The 22,652-nt window shown below is 37.5% G+C and overlaps 1 protein-coding gene across 5 annotated transcripts; it reads right to left on the minus strand.

The window, feature by feature from the left end:
- Positions 1-1,887: 1,887 nt before the first annotated feature.
- On the minus strand, positions 1,888-19,400 carry LOC111804091. Of its 5 annotated transcripts, none has more exons than XM_023688787.1 (23): positions 19,235-19,400; positions 19,025-19,125; positions 18,863-18,935; positions 18,631-18,766; positions 15,991-16,151; positions 15,192-15,316; positions 15,018-15,117; positions 14,352-14,448; positions 12,190-12,241; positions 11,654-11,755; positions 11,417-11,563; positions 11,141-11,303; positions 10,806-11,033; positions 10,557-10,711; positions 8,942-9,070; positions 8,439-8,556; positions 5,803-5,998; positions 5,513-5,624; positions 5,238-5,392; positions 3,326-4,796; positions 3,018-3,212; positions 2,408-2,911; positions 1,888-2,211 (listed from the first exon to the last, which is right to left on the minus strand). In XM_023688787.1, exons 1-22 carry the CDS (start codon positions 19,329-19,331, stop codon positions 2,441-2,443), a joined length of 4,584 nt encoding a protein of 1,527 aa, XP_023544555.1. In that variant the 5' UTR covers positions 19,332-19,400; the 3' UTR covers positions 1,888-2,211; positions 2,408-2,440. The 5 variants fall into 5 exon arrangements, with proteins under 5 accessions (XP_023544555.1, XP_023544545.1, XP_023544563.1 ...); XM_023688777.1 differs by lacking the exon at positions 1,888-2,211 and adding an exon at positions 2,213-2,303; XM_023688795.1 differs by lacking the exons at positions 1,888-2,211; positions 18,863-18,935 and having other exon boundaries at positions 2,310-2,911; positions 19,235-19,363.
- Between the last annotated feature and the right edge of the window lie 3,252 nt (positions 19,401-22,652).

Here is a 22,652-nt window from a genome sequence, read left to right on the forward strand (position 1 = left end):
TTAGCTACTGAATGAACCTATTTACCGAGTGAACTCAGGGAAGGGAATAGGGGTGAAGGGGCGAAGCCACTTTACTGACTTTACTGTGTTTGAATAACTCATAATAACTGAAGGGAGTCAAAGGTGATTGAGCTTCTCTTTCATTTTCTTAGTTTACCGTTCAAGAAGGTTCCGGTTCAGGGGAAGGAGTGAAAGCTAGAAGGATTGAATATGCGAGGTCAGGAGTTTACAATTCAATCCAGTCAGTCAGGGAATAGAGTTAAAGAGTTCAATCAGGTTTGTTCAGTAGTTATTGAGTTTACCGAGTGAAAGAGTGAAAGAAGGGAGAGTCAATGAATTAGCGGCTTTACCTCCTAAAATAAGGGAAGGTCATATCGGTGAAGGTTCTTCAAATAGCTTTATCAAGTGTTTGAAGGTGAAGTAGTTTACAAATAGGAAAAGGAGTTCACTCTCATTAATGTTTCGTCTTTCCTTGATGAATAAGGATCAAGATCCGTTCAAGAATAAATAGGTGAAAAGGAATCGGAAAGGGGCGAAGCTGTGAGACTGAGTTTACCTCCTTCAATCAATCTCATTCATCTTTCTAATAAGGAAGTCCTTTTCTTGACTTGGCCGGTGTGCATTATACCTATCCCCTTTTTAAAGAACTTGATTTCAATCTCAATAAAGAAATGAAAGCAACATTCTTTTGCTTGTTGTCCTCTTACTCTTTGAGTCTGCCTTGTGGAGGTCTCTCGGGTGTCTATGGTAGATCCGATCAGTCTCGTGATGAAGATATCAGTTTTTTCCGATCTTCCGCTAAGAAAGGGTATCATGACGACAACTCAAGTTACCCGGTAAACTACTCGGGGCTCCCCATGGTTTAGTAAGAGGGGAAATTTGCTCTGAATCCGGGGGTGAATTTCATTCATTATTCACTCAAAAGTGTAAGCATGCCCGAATGTGGACAATGTTATAAGTACTATAAATTCAAATATGAAGATAAAGTATAACAAGTATTGAGACCTAGTTGACAAAATCAATAAATTGATATTTATAGCTGTGGTACTCGATCCTCGTTACACATTGGATTGCATATCATTTTTCATGGACCGAGACAAAAAAAAGCTCTTCTATCGAAGAAGCCCGCACTTCCTTTGTTGAAGTACAAATGGTATGGTTTGAAATTTCCTATGAATAGACTTAGTGAAATCCGATACTTCGTATATCATAAAAAGGCAAGATCCGTCAGGTTCAAGATTGATCTTTAATAATGAGTCAGATTGCACCAATATCAATCCATTTTTTTCTATTTATTCCAAGAAAAGGGTTCCACAATCCCTTAATCAAAATCAAGAAACTATTCGTACGTTGTTGAATAGAAATAAAGAACACCAATCTTTGATAATTTTGTCAGTATCGAATTGTTTGCAAATGGATCTATTCAACGATGTAAAAGATTATAATGCTCAAGGTGATCATTAATATGAATCAATACTTACAGTGAGGAACTTAATAATAATTTTGATGGTTTAGTGGAAAGTAAATAATTTAAAATACCCAGTTCATAAAAATTTGAGTTTTTGGTCATTCCATTGTCTATTGAACTTCTAAATCAACCTTAGCAAGTGTAAGAGGATTCTTGATTCTTTTAAGAGTTCTTTTAACACCAAAATCCAGAGATGTTTTGATATTTCCACAAAATTAGAGAATTACTTATTTATTATCTATTTGTTACAATCTATTATACATTATTTTATCACAATAATGGAAAACTTTTCCTAGACATCATATTTGAAAACCTTCAAACAAACACGAACTTCATATCTCTAAGCTTATTTCCACTTTTTAAACCATTCAACTAAAAGGGTTCTAATATTTTATCGAACAATTTAATATTACATATCATATGCATCTCTTCGATCATTGTATAATTCCCACAAATTTGATCCTATAGAATGATTACGACTTTGGTGCTATGAACTTCTAAAATCCGTTCAATATCGAATGTTGTACAGAACAAACATTTGTATGGTCCAATTGGTTACATAAAGTATGGTCCAAGTTTAAACCATAAATATTGTTAGCGTTTCCCAAGACCATATGAAGTTTCACTGTTTCTTGGGATTGGCTTCGGGCCCTTTCCTACGCAGATTAGCTTAGGTGGAGGGCAAAGAATGCCCCCTTCCGAGGGGGCCCGATTCCCCAAGACCCCAAATCCAACCCAAAAAGCTAATAGAGGGGGAAAATCATTTAATTATAGGCTTTAAGCTCATAACAGTATATTAAATGTACAAAACTGGGCCAACGCTTCCAATCACTAACTACAAATAAATAAATAAATAAATAAAGAATTGTAAGCAAACAATCCCAATGGGGGGCGAAGGATGGAGGGAAAAGATGAAAAAACTGAGTGAAGGCCAAATACCTGAGAGTTCATCTGGAGGCAGTGCCTAAAATTTTAGCCAAACGGTGAAGGTACAGGTTCTGCAAGAGCATCTGATCTTTTTATGCTTCCCATGCCACATATTATGCATCCAGGAGAGGTTAGAGCCGAAAATTTAGCGCCACAAAGATCGCATATATCATAACCAATCGTCGACAATCGACTGAGGGTGGCAGCACAGAACATTGAGGGATCTTCCAGTGGATCAATGGACTTGTTCATCAAACCCCTTTGAATACAAATGTCAATGAGGCTCCTCAACTCATCTTGCTTACTTGCAGGAGCTTTAGAGAACAGAAGTTCAAGCATCTGTTTAGAATAAGAGAAATTCTGAACCTCCATATTCCGTTTTATAGCAGTTCGTATGCAATTTATACGATGCTTTGCCAGAAGAGGCAAAGAACCTAGATGGCGTGATAGTCTGCCCATCTCATCTTTGGCACTCAGTGCACTCGGTCCTTGTACCTTTTGTAATCTTCCGATTTCCTGCACAAAATGCAATCGCAAGGAATTTGCTTTATTTCCTACTTTACAAAACTTCATTAGCTAGAAAACAATTAGGGAACAACTGAAGGACCTCAGAAATGATTACCTGAAGAAGAGTCACAGCTATCTTGTACTGGGCACATATGGTCGCTTGAGCTTTAATATCAGCTCCTCGAGAATGGTCTTTGGCAAGTGCCAGAAAAGATTCATCAAAACAAGACAAAGCATCTGAAAGATTATTCTGCTCTAGATGTGCTAGCCCAGTCTTGAAGCATACAGAAGCAGCAGCACCACGGGGAACCTGAATGACGAAATTAAGGTTGAAGATGGTAAAGAAAAAAAGTAAAAAGACAATAAATGAAACGTTACTGTTAGAGTTAGAGAGGCAAGATGAAATTGTAGATAGTTGAGAACCTGTCCAGGTCGCACAGAAGCCGCTTGAGGTGGAGTAGGCTTTACAGGATCAACAGAATTTGGAAGTCCTAGGAAACTAAGATCAAGAGGCTGTGAAGAAAGTAAAGGCTGAGCTGGCTGAACTGGCTGAACTGTCGGCAGCATGACAGTGGGTTGACCCGAGGATTGTGGTGGTACACCCCCATCAGGTAATCCAATTGGTTCGAACGATACAGCCAGTTGCTGGGTGGCCTGAGGGGTGGCTTGAGGGGGAACACCACCATCTGGAAGGCCAACATTAACTTCAGGAACATTGGCCTGGTTGGAAGCGACCTTGTTGCTCTCAACGCCACGGGACGCTGGATCTAACTGTGAAAGGTAAGTTCCAGGAGGAGGAAGGGAAGCTGCAATCTGAAGAGAAGGAATTGTATTTTGGAAAAAGTCCTCCGGAATGGGTCTGGCCGCAACTCCCACACCCGTGCCCGTGCCCTGGGTAGAAGGCAGGAACACTGGTGCAGGTTGCACGAATGAATTTGAACCAAAAGGATCAGTCGAGGCAGCAGAAACAATTGGAGCGGTTAAAGCAGTTGTAGCAGGAGGTTGGGATAAAGTTTCCACAAGGTCCTGAGTGCTACCAGTCAATGACTTGGTTCTGCTAATGGGTGGACCAAATCCCTCCCCAAGTTTAAATTGCATCGTAGCTTCTTTGATCTTTTTCACATCAACTGTTGGAGATGCAACAGGTTTATCTCGTATTCTAATGTGTAGCTTTCGAGTTTTTGAAACGTTCTCTTCATCACTACTGCTACCATCATGAGCATTACCATACATTGTTTTCTTGAATTCTTCTTCAGCTTTAGCCTGTTCATCTGCAGAGGTTGAACTAGAAGATTTTTTCATAAGAGTTTCCAAACCCATCAAATTATCCTTTGACTCACCATCAAATGATGCCTTGGATTTATTGGAAATGGATTTTGCTAAAGGTATTTGAAGCGCAGTGGACTTATCAATACTTCCAACAGCAGGTGGAAAAGATCTGACCAGTCTATCCTCACTTACTACTTCAACAATACTACCTCTACCTTTAACCGTACCAAGGTAAACACCAATATGATCTGCAACGATCGAAGGTATAGAACCGTCATCTGTTTTCATATACGGCATCACTTCTGCAGCCAGTTCCCATTGAGGTATAGCCTTCAAATTGGTGGGAGTTTTGATTTCCCAGTTTCCACCACCCCATTCTGGACCTTTGGGAACCACGCTCTCAGCAGCAAAATTTGCAAAAATGCCTTGTGTCCATCCTGTAGAGCGGACCCTTAAAATTCGCTCGCAATATCGTCTCAGTTCAGAATCTACGCCATCCTCTTCCAATTTTTGAGCTAAACGACGCAATGCACTGGGGTTAAGGTGGCAGATAAACAAATCAAGTATGCTTTCATTGTCTGCTATAACTTCAAAAGTTTCTTTCGCACTATCGAACTGACCAAACCTGCAAGCTTAAGTCAGTCATTTTTTTATAAAAGGAAAAAATAAGAAACAAAATTTTCATTCATGGAAGAAAAGGAAGAAAATTATTCAGAGATACACTTCCCAAAGGGAGAGAAAAGAAAAGCGAAAAGAGAAACGATAGCAGCAAAAAGAAATTTTCACAAGTTAACTAAAGGAGCCAAGGAACCACAATTCATTAGATTTCTTTAAGAAGCATTTAAAGTAGCATGAGACCAAAAGCAGTCAAGCCCTCCAAGTGAGAAAATTAATTCAAACAATGGGATAAAGATAAATGCAAAGAAAAAGAGATTAAAGAAAAGAAAATTTAAAGGGAGGAATGCTAAAGCACACTAAGTACTCAGGACCAATGAATTTTGAGGTATTGAATCAGCATGCATGCATCAAAGAAAACGAAAAAAGAAGTATGATCTTATCTGCATACTTGATACATGCGTAACCCAACTGTCGAAACCGATGGAATAAATGCGATGTTGGAGGGCATCTTGGGTAATCTCTAGATCGTAAGTATTCATCCTTTAAAACGGATAAAGCAGTAGAAAAACGAAGGGCTTTAATAGCATATATACCCCGCAGCACCTGAGTTAATTGAGCAACAGGTGGAGAAAGTCCTTGGTTAAAAATATAAAAAATAATAATTAGGATAGAGGTTTGGAAGGTACGAAAGTGTGAGACAAAATAATATTATCCAGCACTCACCTGCGTAAACTGTGGACCAGCTTGGGACAAGGACACTGCAAGATCTCCACAGACAGGAGGACCACCAGCTAAAATATCAAGAGACCTTGGAGTGATACGCAAGCTGTCAAACCTTCATGGAGTAACATTACAAGTTAGATTTCATAACTTCAGATGAATTCAACACAGATAAGGTAACAAAAATCCATTAGAAAAAATATATAGAGTTAAAAGATTTTATTTAGGGATCCAAACCAAGAAGGCAGCATATCCGCAAAACTAAAAATATCTGCAGATGCAAAGAAGAAAACCTTGATGTGATTTGATAAAGTATTTCTGAAAGATCAAGCTTCTGCTCAAATCGTTGTTGCATTGTAGCAAAACCAATAAGAAGAGGTTCAAGAAGTCCAACAAGACAACTCCTTATCTCCACTCCCTTCTTCTGTCTGGGATTTATCTCTGTTGGAGTCACGAGCAATAACCGATCATTCAAAGCACCAGCGAGAACTGCACAGAAGTAACACATTTGCTGGTCAGACTTGTATAAGAAAGGTAGAATATGTATGGTTATGTCATGCATCATAGATAAATACATTATGAGTACGAATTATGGTAGGCCTTGCCCAACAATTTTATCTATTATCCAGAACAGAAGGGAAATTGTGCCCACTGCCTTTCAAAGTACAGAAACGTGAAATAAAGGATGAATACTTGTCCCCTGTGATAAGGGCAATTTGTAGGTTACCGGCCCGACTTTTGCCAGAATCTGGAATGGGCTAATGAATCTTGGTGCCAGTTTTGGATGCCTGTACTTGGAAGAGGAAGATTGACAGTGGAGCGCAACTTAACAAAAACCCAATCATCGACTACAAACTGAACATCACAGCACTTTTCAATGGCATATTTAGTCATTCGCAGTTAAGCTCAGAATAAAGACTTTCACTTTCTTAGCATGGCTTCCCTATTACGGAGGTGAATGTCAACCTCAGCCACCACACTAACATCATCAATATAAAATCAAATCATTATAATGTAGGATGGGGTGAACGGCCATACTCGACCTCAAGGGAAAACTCATGCCGCGGTATGATATGCAGTATTGTAACTAAATTCTGCCCAAAGTAAACATTTAAACCACTGTTTTGGTGTAGTCATTGCAAAATATTTGAGGTAGCTTTTAACAGCCACAAATTTTAATAAGATTTCCAGCACCTCAACTGGGGTAACTTCCACAAACAATGGTTCGAGCATAATTAATTCCACCAGCAACCTCTGGTCATCTTTGTCCACGACCTTCATCATAGATTTCAGTGACCCTTAGGATTTTACCAGACTAAGGTCACCACGTAGTTGAACCAACCAACCTCCAATTCAAAAATCCATCTCCAATTGGCGACAATCGAACTGGATTTTTCCTAGCATCACTAGCCAAGGAATTCCCATTGAAGTCAATGCTACCAAGGGGTTAAGGAAGAAAGTCACATATTACAGTTAGATCAGAGATTGTGAGAACTACATCTTGACATATGCTGGTCATGCAAACGAAACCTCCTGTTCCCAGAACAACCACAGAACTTGTGGATGGAGAAGCAAGCAATTTTTTATTCTTAACGATTTCTTCAATGATTATGAGTAGCTCCACTATCAATCAACACCACATCGTCCTGCCCTACAATCATCCCTCGAACTTTCATCATCATGGGTGTATTTAATCCCCATCATCTAATTAAGGGAGAGATTGGCCATTTCATATGGTTTCATTTGCTCGTCAATATCAGTGCACAATTCAGTTAGCATTCCTCACGAGCAAGCTCCTCTCTATTCCCTTCTGTTTCACCATTGTGCAAAACAATCCCTTGCAACTCCTTTCTCTTACAACGGCAGCCGGGAGTGTACTTATCACCACCTTTAAAGTAGATTACCTTCTCCATCTTGAGCCTGAGTTCACTCTCTGTGAGTCTCTTGAAGGGCCACTGCGAAGAATTCGCTGAAGTCACAATTGTCAAGATCCTCTAATCCCACGACTACAACAAAATGTAAATGATCAGGCAGTTGAATTATTTGACTCACTTGACCTGCCCGTAGCAGATGCATTCATACCCTACCCAGCCTAATTTTCGAGACTAAATGTAGCCCCTAGAATTTTCTTTTGCCAGACCCTATCATCATCCTCAATCAATTCAGCCATCGTCAAAGAGCAGACTTCCTGGATATTAGGTGTGCTAATTCCACCACTATCAACCAAATTTTTTTCAGTTGTTTTCCTTCGTTTTCCTCACAGATTCTTCTTTCATCACCCTTTTCCCTTTGCCTGTCATCATTCTTTTTGACGATACTCCCCCTTTCTCGATGTTAATCCCCCCTACAGTGCAAGAGATAGCTGCTTTCACTTCTTCAAAGATGACTGTAAACTATACATCCACCTTTACATCCAAATCCAATTGTCTCTCACTTACCTCAGCAAAGAACGAATTCATTTTTTGTTTCCATTCCGGCAAACTTTCAGTCCATTTTTGTTTCCATTTCCACTTGCTTTTGTCTGACGCTCAACCTCTTTTCTTCTAACTCGTCAATCCTTCCTTCCATCTTCCCCACCATTCCCAAGAATCGTTGCTTTGATACCGAAGTGATAGGCCTTGTCCAACAATTTTATTTATGATCGGATGACAATGTAATAAGGAAAATTAGAAAGCTTCCTACCTCTCCTAATTCTCGCAGGGAATACAAAATGATGCAAAATGATACCCTTCCCCAAACAGACATCACCCTAAATAACCAACTCTCCAGCCCATTCTAACTATCATAAAACTTTGGGCCCTATAATTGCCCCTCATTCATTCACTCCTCTTCTTTCCTCTCTTACATGTAGACACCTTAGTAATCGGGGGGGTCTATCAAATTATACAGTAGAAAGAAAGAAAATTAACAACTATATTGTGAAACACACCTGCATAAGGCATACTGATCGAAAGAATGGTCCTCACTTTTCCATCCCAGCCAAGGACACTAATCGCTGTTGCAGTAGAAAAGATGAGCGCAGGTCCAATCCACAACAGGGATCGATAGTGCACATTAGTTAAGTATTCCAACAAGTTCTTTTGAGCAGAAAAGGTCACAAATTGTGAACTAAGTTCTAAGCATTACAAAAGGCCTAACTCGTGTTTCAAAAATATATTGTATTGATTAATATTATTTATAATGGTACACATTTCCTAAGAGTTTCAGAATTGAGGTAAATACAAACTGCTCTCCAACATTATTTTCCCACTAATAATCAAACTTTTAACTTGGTAATAAATTAAAGCTTGCCAAAAACAGGTTTGATCTATTCCTGGAACAAAAAATAAATAAATAAATAAATAAAAATAAAACTCAGCCACATGTACAATTTTGTCTTGTATCATGTAATAGGTAAACAAAGAACATCTTATCAACCAATGTCAAGGATATTGAAGGAATTCCCTTATCATATTTTGTGTAACTGCTAGCCAAGATATCAAAATCAGCTGAAAGCATAAGCACTCTCTCGGTGGTTAGTACTCCAGCAACAAGTCCTCTAAGAGTTTCTTGCCAGTGAACCTGCAAAAACAAAATGATTGTTTTTTCCATGAGTGTCCCAGAAAATGATCGGTCTCCAGAAGAAGAATTCTTTTAAAATTCGATTACTCAGTTGAAGACTATACACCCTGTGACAAAATATATCTCAAACAAATTCATTTAACTTATTGATTTATTAATTTTTTCAGTTATCTCAAGTTGAGGGGCAGGGTATGTGATATAACTGCTACAGTTTGAATAGTACTTAATGTATTAACTGTGGCTAATGAGTAATCTTTTAATCATTCTAATATAGTATAGATTTTTTTCCCCTAAAATAGTCCTGTCATTTAAAAAAAAATTAAAAAACCTTAAACAGGATAGATCTCACAAATGGGAGAAAGACAGCATCCTCTCCTTTGCTGCCACTTTCTTATCATGGTATCAAGCATTAGGATTTGTAAGCAATTAAAATTTCTTCTTCATTTTCCATTCTCCATTCTCCATCTAACAAGACCTAAAGTTTCAGATCAGGAAAACCAGTTTAAGGAGGTAGTTATTTTCATACACAATCCCAAGAGGACCACCATTAATGAATGTGCAAGAGTGCTACTAAGTACTGTTGCTGATTGCTATAAATGAGGCACGCATACCACCTGAAAAATATGCCTCGCCCACATGCTGATGCATAAGGGATATGCTGCAGGTTTGAGTTCTATATATATATATCACAACACGAATGTGCCATAGCCACTCAAACCAGCTCTCTCAAGTTTTTCTAGACTTCTGTAGAAATCTAAAGAAGTTCTTCATCCCAAGAATTTAATTCAGTCTCTTTATAATGATTCGCGAGGTTTAGGCACCAACAATAAGACACAGAAAAATTCTCAATTCCTACCAAAACCCCAATCTCACTCCTGCTACTCTATTCAGGAAGTTTGCAGTAGAAGAATTTTCAATGCTACAGAAATTTCTGAGAAAGCCTCAGGAATTTAATTTCTTTTCCTGCTTCTACTTGGTGTCTCAACTGACCAAATCTAATATCTCTGTAACTACTCTCTAATTACTTTAAGCACCAATTGAGGGAGTTGTTAAATAACTTTATCAGCATCAACTTTGTAATTTCATTCACATCAACTTCAATAGCATGTACTCTAATAGCTTGTTGCTCTTGTATTGTTCCATATGTTTGCCCCTAACAACTGAAATTGGTTTCAAATTCTTTTAATGCATTTTTCTGGGTTAATCTCATATTTAAAATGGATTCAAATGCTATTTTCCTAGTCCTTACAGGTGCCTTGTGTTAGTCAATGTCATAATTTTTTAGGATAACGCTTTTTTCTGCATCATTTCCATGACAAACTTAAATTATATGTCGTGTGTGTGTGTATACATGTACCACAAAAAAAAAAATAATAATAATAATAAATGAGAATATTCTCCTTTGCTTCCCCTTTAGTACTAATACCAAAAGCACCAAAATCCTCGCATAACGGCAAATTCTTACTGCTCGTGCAGTTCTGATTACCTGAAGGACAACCTCATTTAATCTCAGCTTAATTGATTTTCTCCCTTCACCCTTCGTTGGTATATAGTTACCATCAGCTGTCGAATTACGATGTCCTTGAACCAGTTTAACCAAGCCAATCTGGTCCCCATGAGATGCAAACATCAATGTTGATTCTACAAATGCAGTGAATTGATCTATCAGCATTCATGGAACCAATTTAATAGAATAAGGAGTGAATAGATGAATACATAATGTCTACTCATTTACCTAATGGAGTAGAGAAAATACGATCCACTTCAGTCTCAAACATAAATGGCATAGGTCCACGGATAGAATTGTTATTAGTATCTGTACTGTGGTTGTCTTCAAGAACTTTTTCATTGTCATTCTCTTGTGAAGCATTTCCTGGTAGTATATGTAAACCAAGTCCAGTCTTATCATCATCTAGAATAGCAAACTGATTCTCGTTGGGGCCAATAAAAGCAGCATCTCGACCTAGTGACACCAAACATGTAGCAATTCAACTATGTTGCTAATCATGCTTGTATTTCTCATAAATTTACCATAATGCCTTGAAAAAAATTGAACATATTAAAGCAAACCTTTGACTGTGGTACATTTGCTGTTTGCTGTTAGAGAATCAGTATTTTCCCAATAAAGTACAACTTCATTTGTGGCCCCACTAAACTCAAAAGTAACAAGAAATAGACGCTGCTTTCTACTATGAACAATACACTTCGGATGAAATTCAACATTCCCTGGAATCTGCAAGATAAAAAAAAATTTCAACCTTAGAAGCCTTGAGCAAACCCCCTTTTGATTTGGATAAAACGAACATTACATGATAATGATTAAGAATACATTAGTCAGAATATTACCGATGTATAAAGTTTCTTATAGATACTATCTGATCCGGAGCATAGATTATGTGCCATGAGGTTTTGACCATCTACATAAAAAGCCCTAACAGGATAATGAAGAATTCGGTTTTCTTTACTGAAGAAATTCAACTCCAAATGAAAGGGCTGTCATTTTCTACAATAATGTTAGATATCCAAGAAAACACTGTATATTTGTTAATCCTTACAATACAAGCATTGCACTGGAAAAGATACCTGACAAACTGGAACATCCTTCAAATGATGTTTAGTATCTAAAATTGTGATGATAGGTAACCGAGAAATAGGAGTATCTTTTGCATGGCCTTCCATAAAATGCTAGAAAATAATACAAGAAAGACAGAAGAGTTCTTTAAATAAAAGGAACAATAAATAGAAGAGTTGAATTGGAAAAAATATATATACTCTGGAGACATGGCTCTCGTATGTCCACAGCGTTACAACTCACAAGATGAATTAGCAGACAGTCGAGTAAAGAAAAGAGNTGACCCCATATTGTAGGGTGGATCTCGAAAGATATGAAAGATCTCCCTCCAAGCCGTACATACGACTTTCATCGAATACGGCTTTCCACAGAATTCTATATGTATCTATGAGCATACAAAATTCCAGGATTTTGGATAAAAAACCCCATCAGCGACCATTACACTTTCTAGAACAAACATTCACATTTAACTCAGAACTTAACGTTGCAGATAGAAAACAAGCTCTCTATATAACACATAAAAATCACAAATATGAATGTAACCTACACTGTAAAGGAAAGCCTTCCGAGCAATGTCCGATATAGTAAGCGAACTATGGCTGCCCAAAATGGTAAATAAAATAATCAAAAAGTTATCCAAGAATCCTCAGTTTAAACTAACTTTGACAATCAAAAGTTTGACCAACTTTGGTTACAGACTTGGGTTTCAGTTTCCTATTCAAAAACAAATAAAAATAAATAACTTTGACTAAAAAAAATATACCGTTGGATAAAGCCAAAAATGGTCGCAAGTATAGAAGTACCACTAGTTTGCAGTTTTTTTTTTTTTTTTTTTTTTTTGGAGAGGAAACAGGTATACTATTTCATTGATGAATGAAAATACAAAAAGGAGAAAACCCAACCACTTGAGGATTACAAAAATAATCTCCAAGAAGTAACCACTAGTGTCAGCTTTAGGACATGCAAACATTAGTATTTTTCATTTCTTTTCAACAAAAAAGAGGAATGAAATGAAGGAACCATTGTTTTTCATTTAAAATAAAATAAAATATCTCTATCCGACAATATTATAGGTAAACTACATTAAAAATCTCTATCTGGTTTCCTTTTCTTTTTTTTTTTTTTCTCTAATAACCCTTTATTAGGGACCCCACCACCACAAATCCAGGGTCACGCCCCTGTACCACTCTTATCCAATGGTATTCAAGGAAGAAAATTGAATTGTGCCTTCAATGAGGAAGTTTGTTTCAAGAAAATTGAAAATTTAAAATGTCATTTATGTACTCTGTTTTTGAAGTTAGCTGCTGGTGAAGAATTCAGGAAATCATCAAACTCAGGGGTGCATAATCCTTTGTCTATTGAAATGATTCAACCGAAAGTAAGAAGTAAATAGTTGCACCTTGGAAGATGAAAGATCTGATGATGACTCTAATATCAGTGTTAGTAGTATAGATGAGGAGGAGATGTGGACGGTAGTATAGATGAGGAGGAGATGTGGACCATTTCTTGAATTATGCATGTCACCTTGCATGGGAGCCAAATGTACTCTGTATCGTTCCAATTATATCTAGTGTCCAAGAAGGAACTATAGATGAGGAAGGGATTGGTTCATTGCCGAAGGGTCATCAAAGGAATCATGCGAAGAAGAAGATTAGTGGAGTTTTTTAAAATGGCTGTGACCTTTCATTGCCTTCATAGTTCTCTTAATGTATAGTGAAAAAAATTAATCCTTCCATCAAAGCACCTGAAAAATGAGAATATAATGTTATTCCAGACAATTCTGGAATTCCTAGATTTCTTTGGATCGACCATCAAGATGGTTGGAGGGCTTCCGGTTCACTAAACGATTTATGTTTGGTTGAGTAGTGTGTTTGCAGTCCAATCACGTGAGGTGGCATGCATGAAAAGGTTCTGATTGGGAAAGTTAATGTTGCTCTTTTGCTTTTTGAGCTCCTTTCACTTACGAAGCTTTTTATTTGGTTGTTTCTGTCAACAAGAGTGATCTTGCAAACTGAAGACAGGCATTTTCGTTGATTTTTTGCTTTCATCGAAGGTTTCTGGATGTTCTGTTCTTCTTGGCAGTAGATACAGCTTTCGCAACTTGATGGGATTGGTTTTATTGCTTCAGCTCATTGGCTTGTCAAGATCTTCTTAGCCGTTTTGATCTTCAATGTTTTTTTTCCTTTTTTTTTTTTTTTTTTTTTTTTGTGGCTCTTGTAATATTTGGAGATTTTTACTTCATTTGGTTGTTAGATTTTCTTTGTACTCCCTCCCTGAGCATTTTTCTATCTTTGTTAAAAAAAGCATGCAAACAGTAGTGAATGAAAGAACTCAACAACTACTTGAGACTTCTTTTACTCTAGGGATTTAGCATCGCCCAATAATTTTTTAAAGAAAAAAAAAACAGGGGAGAGAGAGAGTATTCATTATTTTAAAAGTGACCACTCAGGAACTGCGCCATACCTTGCCATTTAAACAAATGAAAATGTACTGGTGCCTTGAAGTACCATTCACCAACGCTTCACTACTTGAGTTCCCCTTTCATTAACAAAAATCATGTTTCTTAACTCTAAACCTAACAGATGTCTAAAAAATTCAAATGTTTACTTTCAGCTTCATCAAAGATTAAGATCAAAGTATCAAAAAAAAAGTAAAGGAGATCATAGCCTTCTCCCTTTTCTCAATCAAGTAAAAAAAGCATAAGCTCACCCCTTCAGATGATGTTCTTGCAGTTGCGCTTGAAGTTGATGGTCAGCTAATATTCCAGATGCACCCAAGGATGAAAGCTTTTCTTTCAAAACAGAAGCTGTAATAGCCAAACAACAATAAGTTGGACATGACGTGTAGAAGATGGCACGCTTACAAAAAGAAGAAAGCTTCTATGATTTATGGGAACGTCAAATTGTGCGGGCGTGACAAAAGGCAATATAACATCAATTAGAAAAGGTGTGCATATCATTTCATTAACCTAATTTTGGATCTGCAAACAGGAAGTACACCACAGTAAACTAATTACAATTGGTCAAGGTAGTTAGAGCATTTTTAAAATAATGTCAACCTACTAACAACTTCCCTTAAGGAGATCTACAAATCATTGGGAAAGTTAGGCCAGGATTAGGAAGCCTTTCAAGAGTACGATAAGGATCAACACACTTGTTTATTATTACTATTTTAATAAGGAACACAATGCATTTTATAGAAGATATGAAATTATAAAAATGAGGGGAATATAGGCAAATTCCGAGCCAAGTGGAAGTTACCAATTGGCCAAAGAAAAGAGAGAATGCAAGATTTGAAAGGAGCAAAATATTTACACCATGAGAACCCAACTGAAAGCATATGGCCCAAAGTTTGCTCAGTAAGGAGTCCGATTACCAGAAGATCCTCTTGCACTTTGCAGAACTGCAAATAGTTGTTTTCGTCCTTCCCTTGTGTATGCAGCCCTATTTTTTACAGTATCAGCACCTGACACATTCTGTCAACCAAAAAATGTGAATCTTTCTGAAAACTAACAAACAATTAAGACTCTATACCATCAATTCACATAACTGCAAACAGCAATGCTGCTAAATTGAGTTTAGGGTGAACTTCTAATGCTTTGATCCTCGGTAGGGGATAAACTGCTTCTCCACCCTTCTGGGAAAGGATGCGAGGTATATCGATTGATTCAATCACTGCCAAAACATACATAAATATAAGAAAATTAAAACAGTTAGTACAACAAATACATAAAAAGGAATGATAATTGTCTTGATTGGGTTGTCTTCATATTCCCTTGTAAGTTTCATTTTTCTGCTTTCTTCTCACCCAACGAGATTTTTTTTTTTAATCAATTTTTGTTTCTTTTAGGCATTAATGAAAAATTTGTTTCTTGTTCCAAAATTGATCGATCACGGACACTTTGGGCAAAAAGCACAATAGAAGGAGAAGGAGAAGAAGAAGAAGAAAAAGAAGATAATAAACAAACTAATGATTGTCACAATCAAAACAATCGATATCGATTACTAGAGGCAAAATGAGCATACCATAAGCCATACAACTTCCACCAAGGGAAGAATCAAGTAAAGAAACAACAAAGATGGAATAAGAATATTCATACCAAAAAACTTTAAATGTTTTAAAAAATGCATAGAGCACCAGAAAAACTTTAGTCAACTCTTCTATCGAATAATAAACAAAAAGTATTAAAGAAAAAAGCCCAACTGCTTATATTAAAAAATAATAAGAACTCACGTCAGTAATTGACTTCCACAAGGGAAGACCTCAACAAAAAACCAATATTAATTCAACAAATCAACAATATGTATCCTAATAATAGATTTCTGTTGAAATCATTCAATAATATCACCTGCAGGCTCAAAAAAATTTGCTTGCGTGGGAGGTCTATTTGGATTCAGAATGACTCGTGTTTTCCAAACTTGGAGGTTACCATCCTTGGAGAGACTTACAAGTAACCGCAACATTGGTAACCAAGCAACTGAAGTAATTGGCTGAGAACCTACTTGCGTACTGAAATTCCAATGAAAAAGAAGACTGTTATGATATTTTCCAAGGTTTAAAAGGAAAACTACTTAAAGTGATTAATGCAATAAATGACATCTACTCTTGAAGAGACTAAAAAAAAACCCAATGGATCCAGCATTTCAAGCAAAGATGAACATTCAAATTACTGTAGTCTGAGTGCTAGTTGAGACTCTAGCTATAGAAGGGCTAGGTAAAGTAACAACTTTATTTATACAACCTGGAAAATTAAAAGTGGCTTCTCCCCAAAACATCGATTAGGATAGGATATCTTTGTTTTCTTTGAGCATTAGACCATGTCAAGGGGATGAAGGCGAATGTCAGGGCAGTTAAGAGCCGAATCCGATTCTGAATCCTAATTTGAACCTTAGATATAGTTTTTACTATGTTCATGATGTTAGTACCAGCCATATGACCTAGCAGTCTATCAAAAGTTCAGGACTTCCGCTTTGTATTGTGTGTAGAAAAGGAAGTGGACAGCCTAATCGGATCCACTCTCCTTAAACCCGTCTTGAAAGGGACGAGGGACCACATAAGTACATAAGCCAAAACTTAGCCATAAAACTGGTCAAGGCCTCAAGACTTAGAATCCCAGATCAAAACCTTTACATATATGCCTTATCATCATGTTAGAGTGTGGAATCTCAATTCCACACTTAAGAGCTTACAAGTAGGCAACTTATGGAGTATTTTATACTCACTCTAGTTCTTTACTGTTTTTTAGATAATGACTAGATGTTGGTCGAGGCGAGAGCGGTCTAGAGCAAGAGGCCATAGATAGTCTAGGTTAGAATGTCTCCTCTGATTTTTGTACACTTTTGTCCCAGTCTTGTCTTTTAAGTATCGTTCCCTCTTTTGTATTTAAACTCAAATATATATGTATGTACTTTTGTATGTTTTTATTATGTTTTCAATGTTCAGCGTCTTCCTCTTTTTAAAAGCGAAAAATTTTACCATATCTTCAGAACTCTTCCACGTTAGTCCACATCGCGATCCATGTTTGGAGTAGCTCAAAAATCAAGTTGTGACACCTTGCAACCCTTTCCCTTGAGAAATTTAAATGCAAGTATTTTGCTTCTCTTGAAAAATTAATTTGGGCGAAATAGAATCATCACTTGCAATCTAGTTTTTTTTTTAGCGAAAATCAGTGGGCAAGGATTTGTTTTAATCATTTCCAATAAGGGTTGTAACTGAGTTTAATTTCCGAAATTTATTTTAGGTTGATCTGAGAATATTTGGTTGAGCCAACTGTGATTTTTTTTACCTTGAATTGCCGATCGGCCAAATGACTTTAAAACACTAAGTGCTAGATTGAGATTCTACTAGAAACACTTAAGAGCTAGATTGGGATTCTTTTAATAATATATTTCACCTTGTCAAACCGTTTTTATACAATAGAAAAAATATTTTTTTGCCCAGCAGTTTTGTATGATAGCTTGAGTGTCTTTTATGTGATGATGGATGAGGATTTTATAAATGATGTTTATGAAAGTTTCATAATTTAACATGATGAGTATGTAGTGGGATCTCACTTATAGCATGATTGATATGATAGTCGGTGGCAACTACCCCTCCAACCATAACTGATGTGTGCATCCCACATTTACCAGAATTTATGAACAACACAGATTTACAATTCATATCTAGTAACCTAGTACACTGAGGCTCTGCTCCACTAACTGGATGTCAACTAACCATCAGTTGGGGTAAGTCTATAGAGGAGTTTGCTATACCGAATAGTTGGGAGAGGCTATTGTAGGATGAGGTTAATTGTCCACTAAGATGACCATAACAAAACATTTACATAATAATCAGTTTTAAGTCCCACTCGTTAGAGTCATCCACTTCATGTTGCATGTCCGTCACTGCATAGTGTCACAATCCACAGAATGATTATCCCCCAAGTAAGTCATCGAGGACGATGACTAGTTTAAGTGGGAAGAATGTCACAACCTAACTATGAGGAGGGTAGTAATGACCCCCTAGAGGTCTTAGAAAGTTAAATTATTCTTGAAATTTTCTGTATCATGCATGTAGTAGTAATGACCCCTTAGAGGTCTTAGAAAGTTCTAGTTGGATTGTTAGAACGTGAACTTCTTTGATATCTAGTACTTAAAACTGCACATGCCCCATTAAACCCTTACAAGATGCAGAGATGAGCAATCCTGTCAGAACCCCCAGAGTTATGCTTAATGGCAGAACCAAGCTAAAGATCCAACAATGATACAGTTAAGATATTCAGGGAATTAGAACTATGTTCACTAAACATAACAAACTCCTTTAGGATCAAGTAATATTGTAACTACTTAGAGTTAGAACTTCTAGAGTACCAATTTAAATATGTCGCTAGCAATAATGTCAAGAATAAATAAGCTACTTCTTATTGATGCACCAGAAGATGGCCAAATCTAATCAATTTGTTGGCATGTAAATCATGCAAATGGAACATGTAAACATAATGACTTACATTCCAATCATACTAGGTTTATCAGTTGAAACGTCCCAAGCCAAAAGTGTACCCCTACGGTCACCAACAAAAATCCACTCCAGCGTTGGATGAAATGCAAATGCTCCAGCACCAATGAGTTTTATAGTGTTGTCAACTGAGTGCAAAACGACATTAAAACATTTGTTACTTTCATAAATACAATATGCACCATACTAACAAAGAAAAAAGGAAAAATCTACTATCATCTCACGTTGCAGAGTATAATGAACAGCGTAAGTATGAATGTTATATGCTCGAATCAAACCATCAGCATAAGCAACATACTGTATGGGAAAGAAGAACAGAACCTTAGAGTATCATATAAGACAAAAGAAGAAGATATTTAAAACTTAGTGAAGGATACAAATATTACCAATAGAGGTAGGCGAGGATGGCATGCAAGATTCACAATAGGTTTCTTCAAGTCAGTCTTAATTTTTGTTGGTGTCCTACCCCCTTCAACCGTCCCAACAACTACCATGTAGCAACAAATATTCGACAGTTACACAGGCAATGAGTCTTAACAAGATAAAAAGGCATAATCCCAAAGAATATGAAAATTTATTAATTGATAGTAGCTGACCTGTCACGCTCATTCTTTTGTGGAATCCAAAAAACACAACAGGTTGTAGGGGTGTCAAAGCAAGATGTACTTCTGTATTAGAGGAAATCTGTTCCATCTTCTTTTCAGGAGAATGCAAGACACAAGTTTGCTCTGAGTCAAAGTCACAAGATCTAATTGTGCAATCCTACAAAAGGGAAGGTACGATATAGATGAACTAGGGTTAAACAATTTCCTACATAACGTGCATTCATACTTCTTTACAGTATTTCTACTACAAATCCCATCCACCAGCTATTATACGTAGTGAATCAGGAATAGATACTGTAATATCCAGATATGTACAAAAAAAAGAAGGAAAGAAAAAGAAGAAAAGAGGAAAAAAAGAAAGAGGTTAGTGACATTACGCGGAGGACATCACTGGAAGTCAGCAGAGGGTCAGCATGACCGTACAGTCAACGGTCAGTTTCCTTGACCTCATCCCTCTTTTATGGTTTTTTAAGCCTTCCGGAGTTTGTTTTTCGAGTTGTTTTCACCAAATTTATTCTTTTGACTTAATTTAGGGTATATTTGAGGAATCTTGAAGACCCGAACTAAGCCTAAGAAGTCAACAACTAAGTAAGTCACCATTTGGATTTTTAACAAGAAATACTTCTAGGAATCGATTAGGACTCGAACATATGGACTGTTAGCATGATTTATGAATGAATTGAGCATGAAAATGGATAGCTAAGTCTATAGAATTATGGATTTTGATCCGTTTAGCTAGAATCCATGTTTTAGAACTTCCGATATGCAAAAATTGACTATGAAGGATTTAAATGCTTCGTTAGAACTATGGCATGCTATGATTTGTCGTACCTTGCTCAATATGCATGTATATTGTGCGGAGATGTATGGTTTATGAATTAATGCCACTTATGCCCCTAGAAGTATGTTAGGAGGCTAGAATACCTATACATGCCCTGATTGACTCATGAACTAAATGTTATGTGCCTTAGAAAATATGCATGATTTGTTAGCGAGTTGTAGCCTATTTTTACTTTTCCTTGGTCCTTCAGCCACATTTAGGGTCCGTTATGATATCATGGATTGACTAGATCTATGCAAGGACGGTTAGGGTGCAACCCTTAATCATGAACTCACCTCAACGGGTAAAGGTCTACTTAGCCTATAGGAATGCGATGTTACCCACTTAGAGTCTGTGGCACGCCAGAGAGTACTACTGAAGGAGCTCTGGTTGTGCCGAGTGGGGAGCTGGCCTTGCACTATTCTAGCCTAGAATGGCATAAGAATAGGGAGCATTGACAGGTGCCATTAGGGGAGCTTCCGGCTAGTACTTAGTAGAAGGCACATATGGAATTATAGGTAGATTGAGAGGTCACCTATTACGAGCAACGACTCCTCCATACCTGTTAAACTTCCTTAGACCTCGAGACATTACGAGGCACCCCGACTTATGCGCAGAAAGCTCGATGACCTGATGAACCTTGAAAAGTATGAAACGAGAGGCTAAGTACACCTTGAAACCTTAATACAACCCCATGGGTGACTTATACCCTTAGAATAAGAGTTAGTATGGTATATGAATCCTACCAGCCTGAGAGTGCTAGATGTGAACCTTAAGAGTCTAAAAGGGCTACATATGAATCTTAATCTGAGAGGGGTAGATATGAACTTTAAGAGTCTGAGACGGCTAGATTTGAACTCAAGTCATGGAATTAGCCAATTATAGGACTATGATCCAGCACACAGCTTAAGAAACATTGAGTATGAGAAGTTTCAATGAGAGCCTACAAGTAGATGCCTATTGAGTATTCTTATACTCATTTTTGCTATTCTTTGTTTATAGATGGGTCATAAATCATTGTCAAACAACGGGACCACACAAAGTTGTGTGGCTACGGGGGGGACCTCTAGATCAAGCTTTGATCTTGGTTTAATATTATTTTAATGCCGCTTTCTTGAAACTTGTGTTATTTTATAAATTGATTTCTCTCGACCTCGCGACCACGTTTTATACTTTTAACACTTTTTATGTTAGTTTACTATTTAAGCTTGGCTTTAATTTTCTTATATTCCTCGTTTTACAAAATTGCAAAATTTTACCGCTCCTTTTACCCTTGAGACCACGTGGCAATTCATAAACAGTTTTTCCTAGATAGACAGCCTTGAAAAGCAGATCGTTACAGATTGGTACCAAAGCCCTAGGTTGATTAAGTCCTATAGACAGTTTCTCCTGGATTGGGCATCGTTTGGGTCCCTACAACTCAACTCATAGCCACACCTCACCTCGATAGATATGTAAGTAGTAAGTAGTAAATACAATCTAACTCCAATTGAATCGCATGCACATGTTGGTTAAGTTTATGAACCTAATTAGGTTAAACTTTGGTTGGACTATCTAGTAACCAGACTCTACTGAATGAGGTTACATTATGGACCCTAGAACTTGAAGAGGTTCTTCACGTAGTAGCAGAGGAGGTAAGGCCCCGACCGGGTCCAATCCTATCCGTGACTCCTCATAAGCAAATGCATGCCAAGGACTAGTGTTCGAGCAAGTAGATTCCCCAGCTTCAGTCATGGTAAGGATGCCATGACGCTACAATCTCTTACCAAGGCCATTATGGCAAAACACGGAAACGGAAACAGTGAGAACAACGTTAGAATGTCCTGGAGGTCAAGATATCTAAGAGACTTTTGCAAGCATGACCCACCGACATTTGACGAGAAGAACATAACCACAGCTCATCAAGTAAGAGAAGATAAGAATATCATGAGCGGGTGATGTCATTGCTCAAGATAGGGGAAAATGAGACAAAGGTTAGGCTAGAGAGGACTATGCTTAAGGAAAGTTTCGGGATTTAGATTGCCTCGAAAAGAGCATCAAAAGGTGAAAAGCTCCAATAGCTCAAAAATAGCTACAAGGACCGGAGTGGGTCCAGCAACATCATTGCGGTCTTAGAAAGGGCTTAGGACAATGAGGGTTCAACAAGCAAGCCCTATTGGGAGGGCGTGAGCGAGTGAGGATTCAGTGCCCCAAGAGAATACTTGAGGATATAGCCACAAGAAAATCGAGATAATTGTGTCTAGGCTTGTTAAGAACTAAGTGGAGATGCACCATGAACCTAGACACGCAAGGTGATGTAAGATGTGAAAGCAAAAGAAAAACAGATTGTAAGTCCTTAGAATCTCAATGACGAATGTAGCGAAGGCAACTAAATGGAACACCATTGCTGCATGACCAGGACCATAGTGGCCAGAACCGATGCCTATGTGGAACATGGCACAAGGGAGCGTTAGAGAATAGGGCGCCCGTACTCGAAAACAGGTAACTTGACTAATCGCCGAAAATCCTTGAATAAGTGGAGTGGAATAGAGTGGACGTTCAAGTTTCACCACGTCTAAAGGATGGAACCCGACTAAAGAAAATAGAAGC

Source organism: Cucurbita pepo, chromosome LG01 (genome assembly GCF_002806865.2).
Source record: "Cucurbita pepo subsp. pepo cultivar mu-cu-16 chromosome LG01, ASM280686v2, whole genome shotgun sequence".
Lineage (NCBI taxonomy): Eukaryota > Viridiplantae > Streptophyta > Magnoliopsida > Cucurbitales > Cucurbitaceae > Cucurbita > Cucurbita pepo.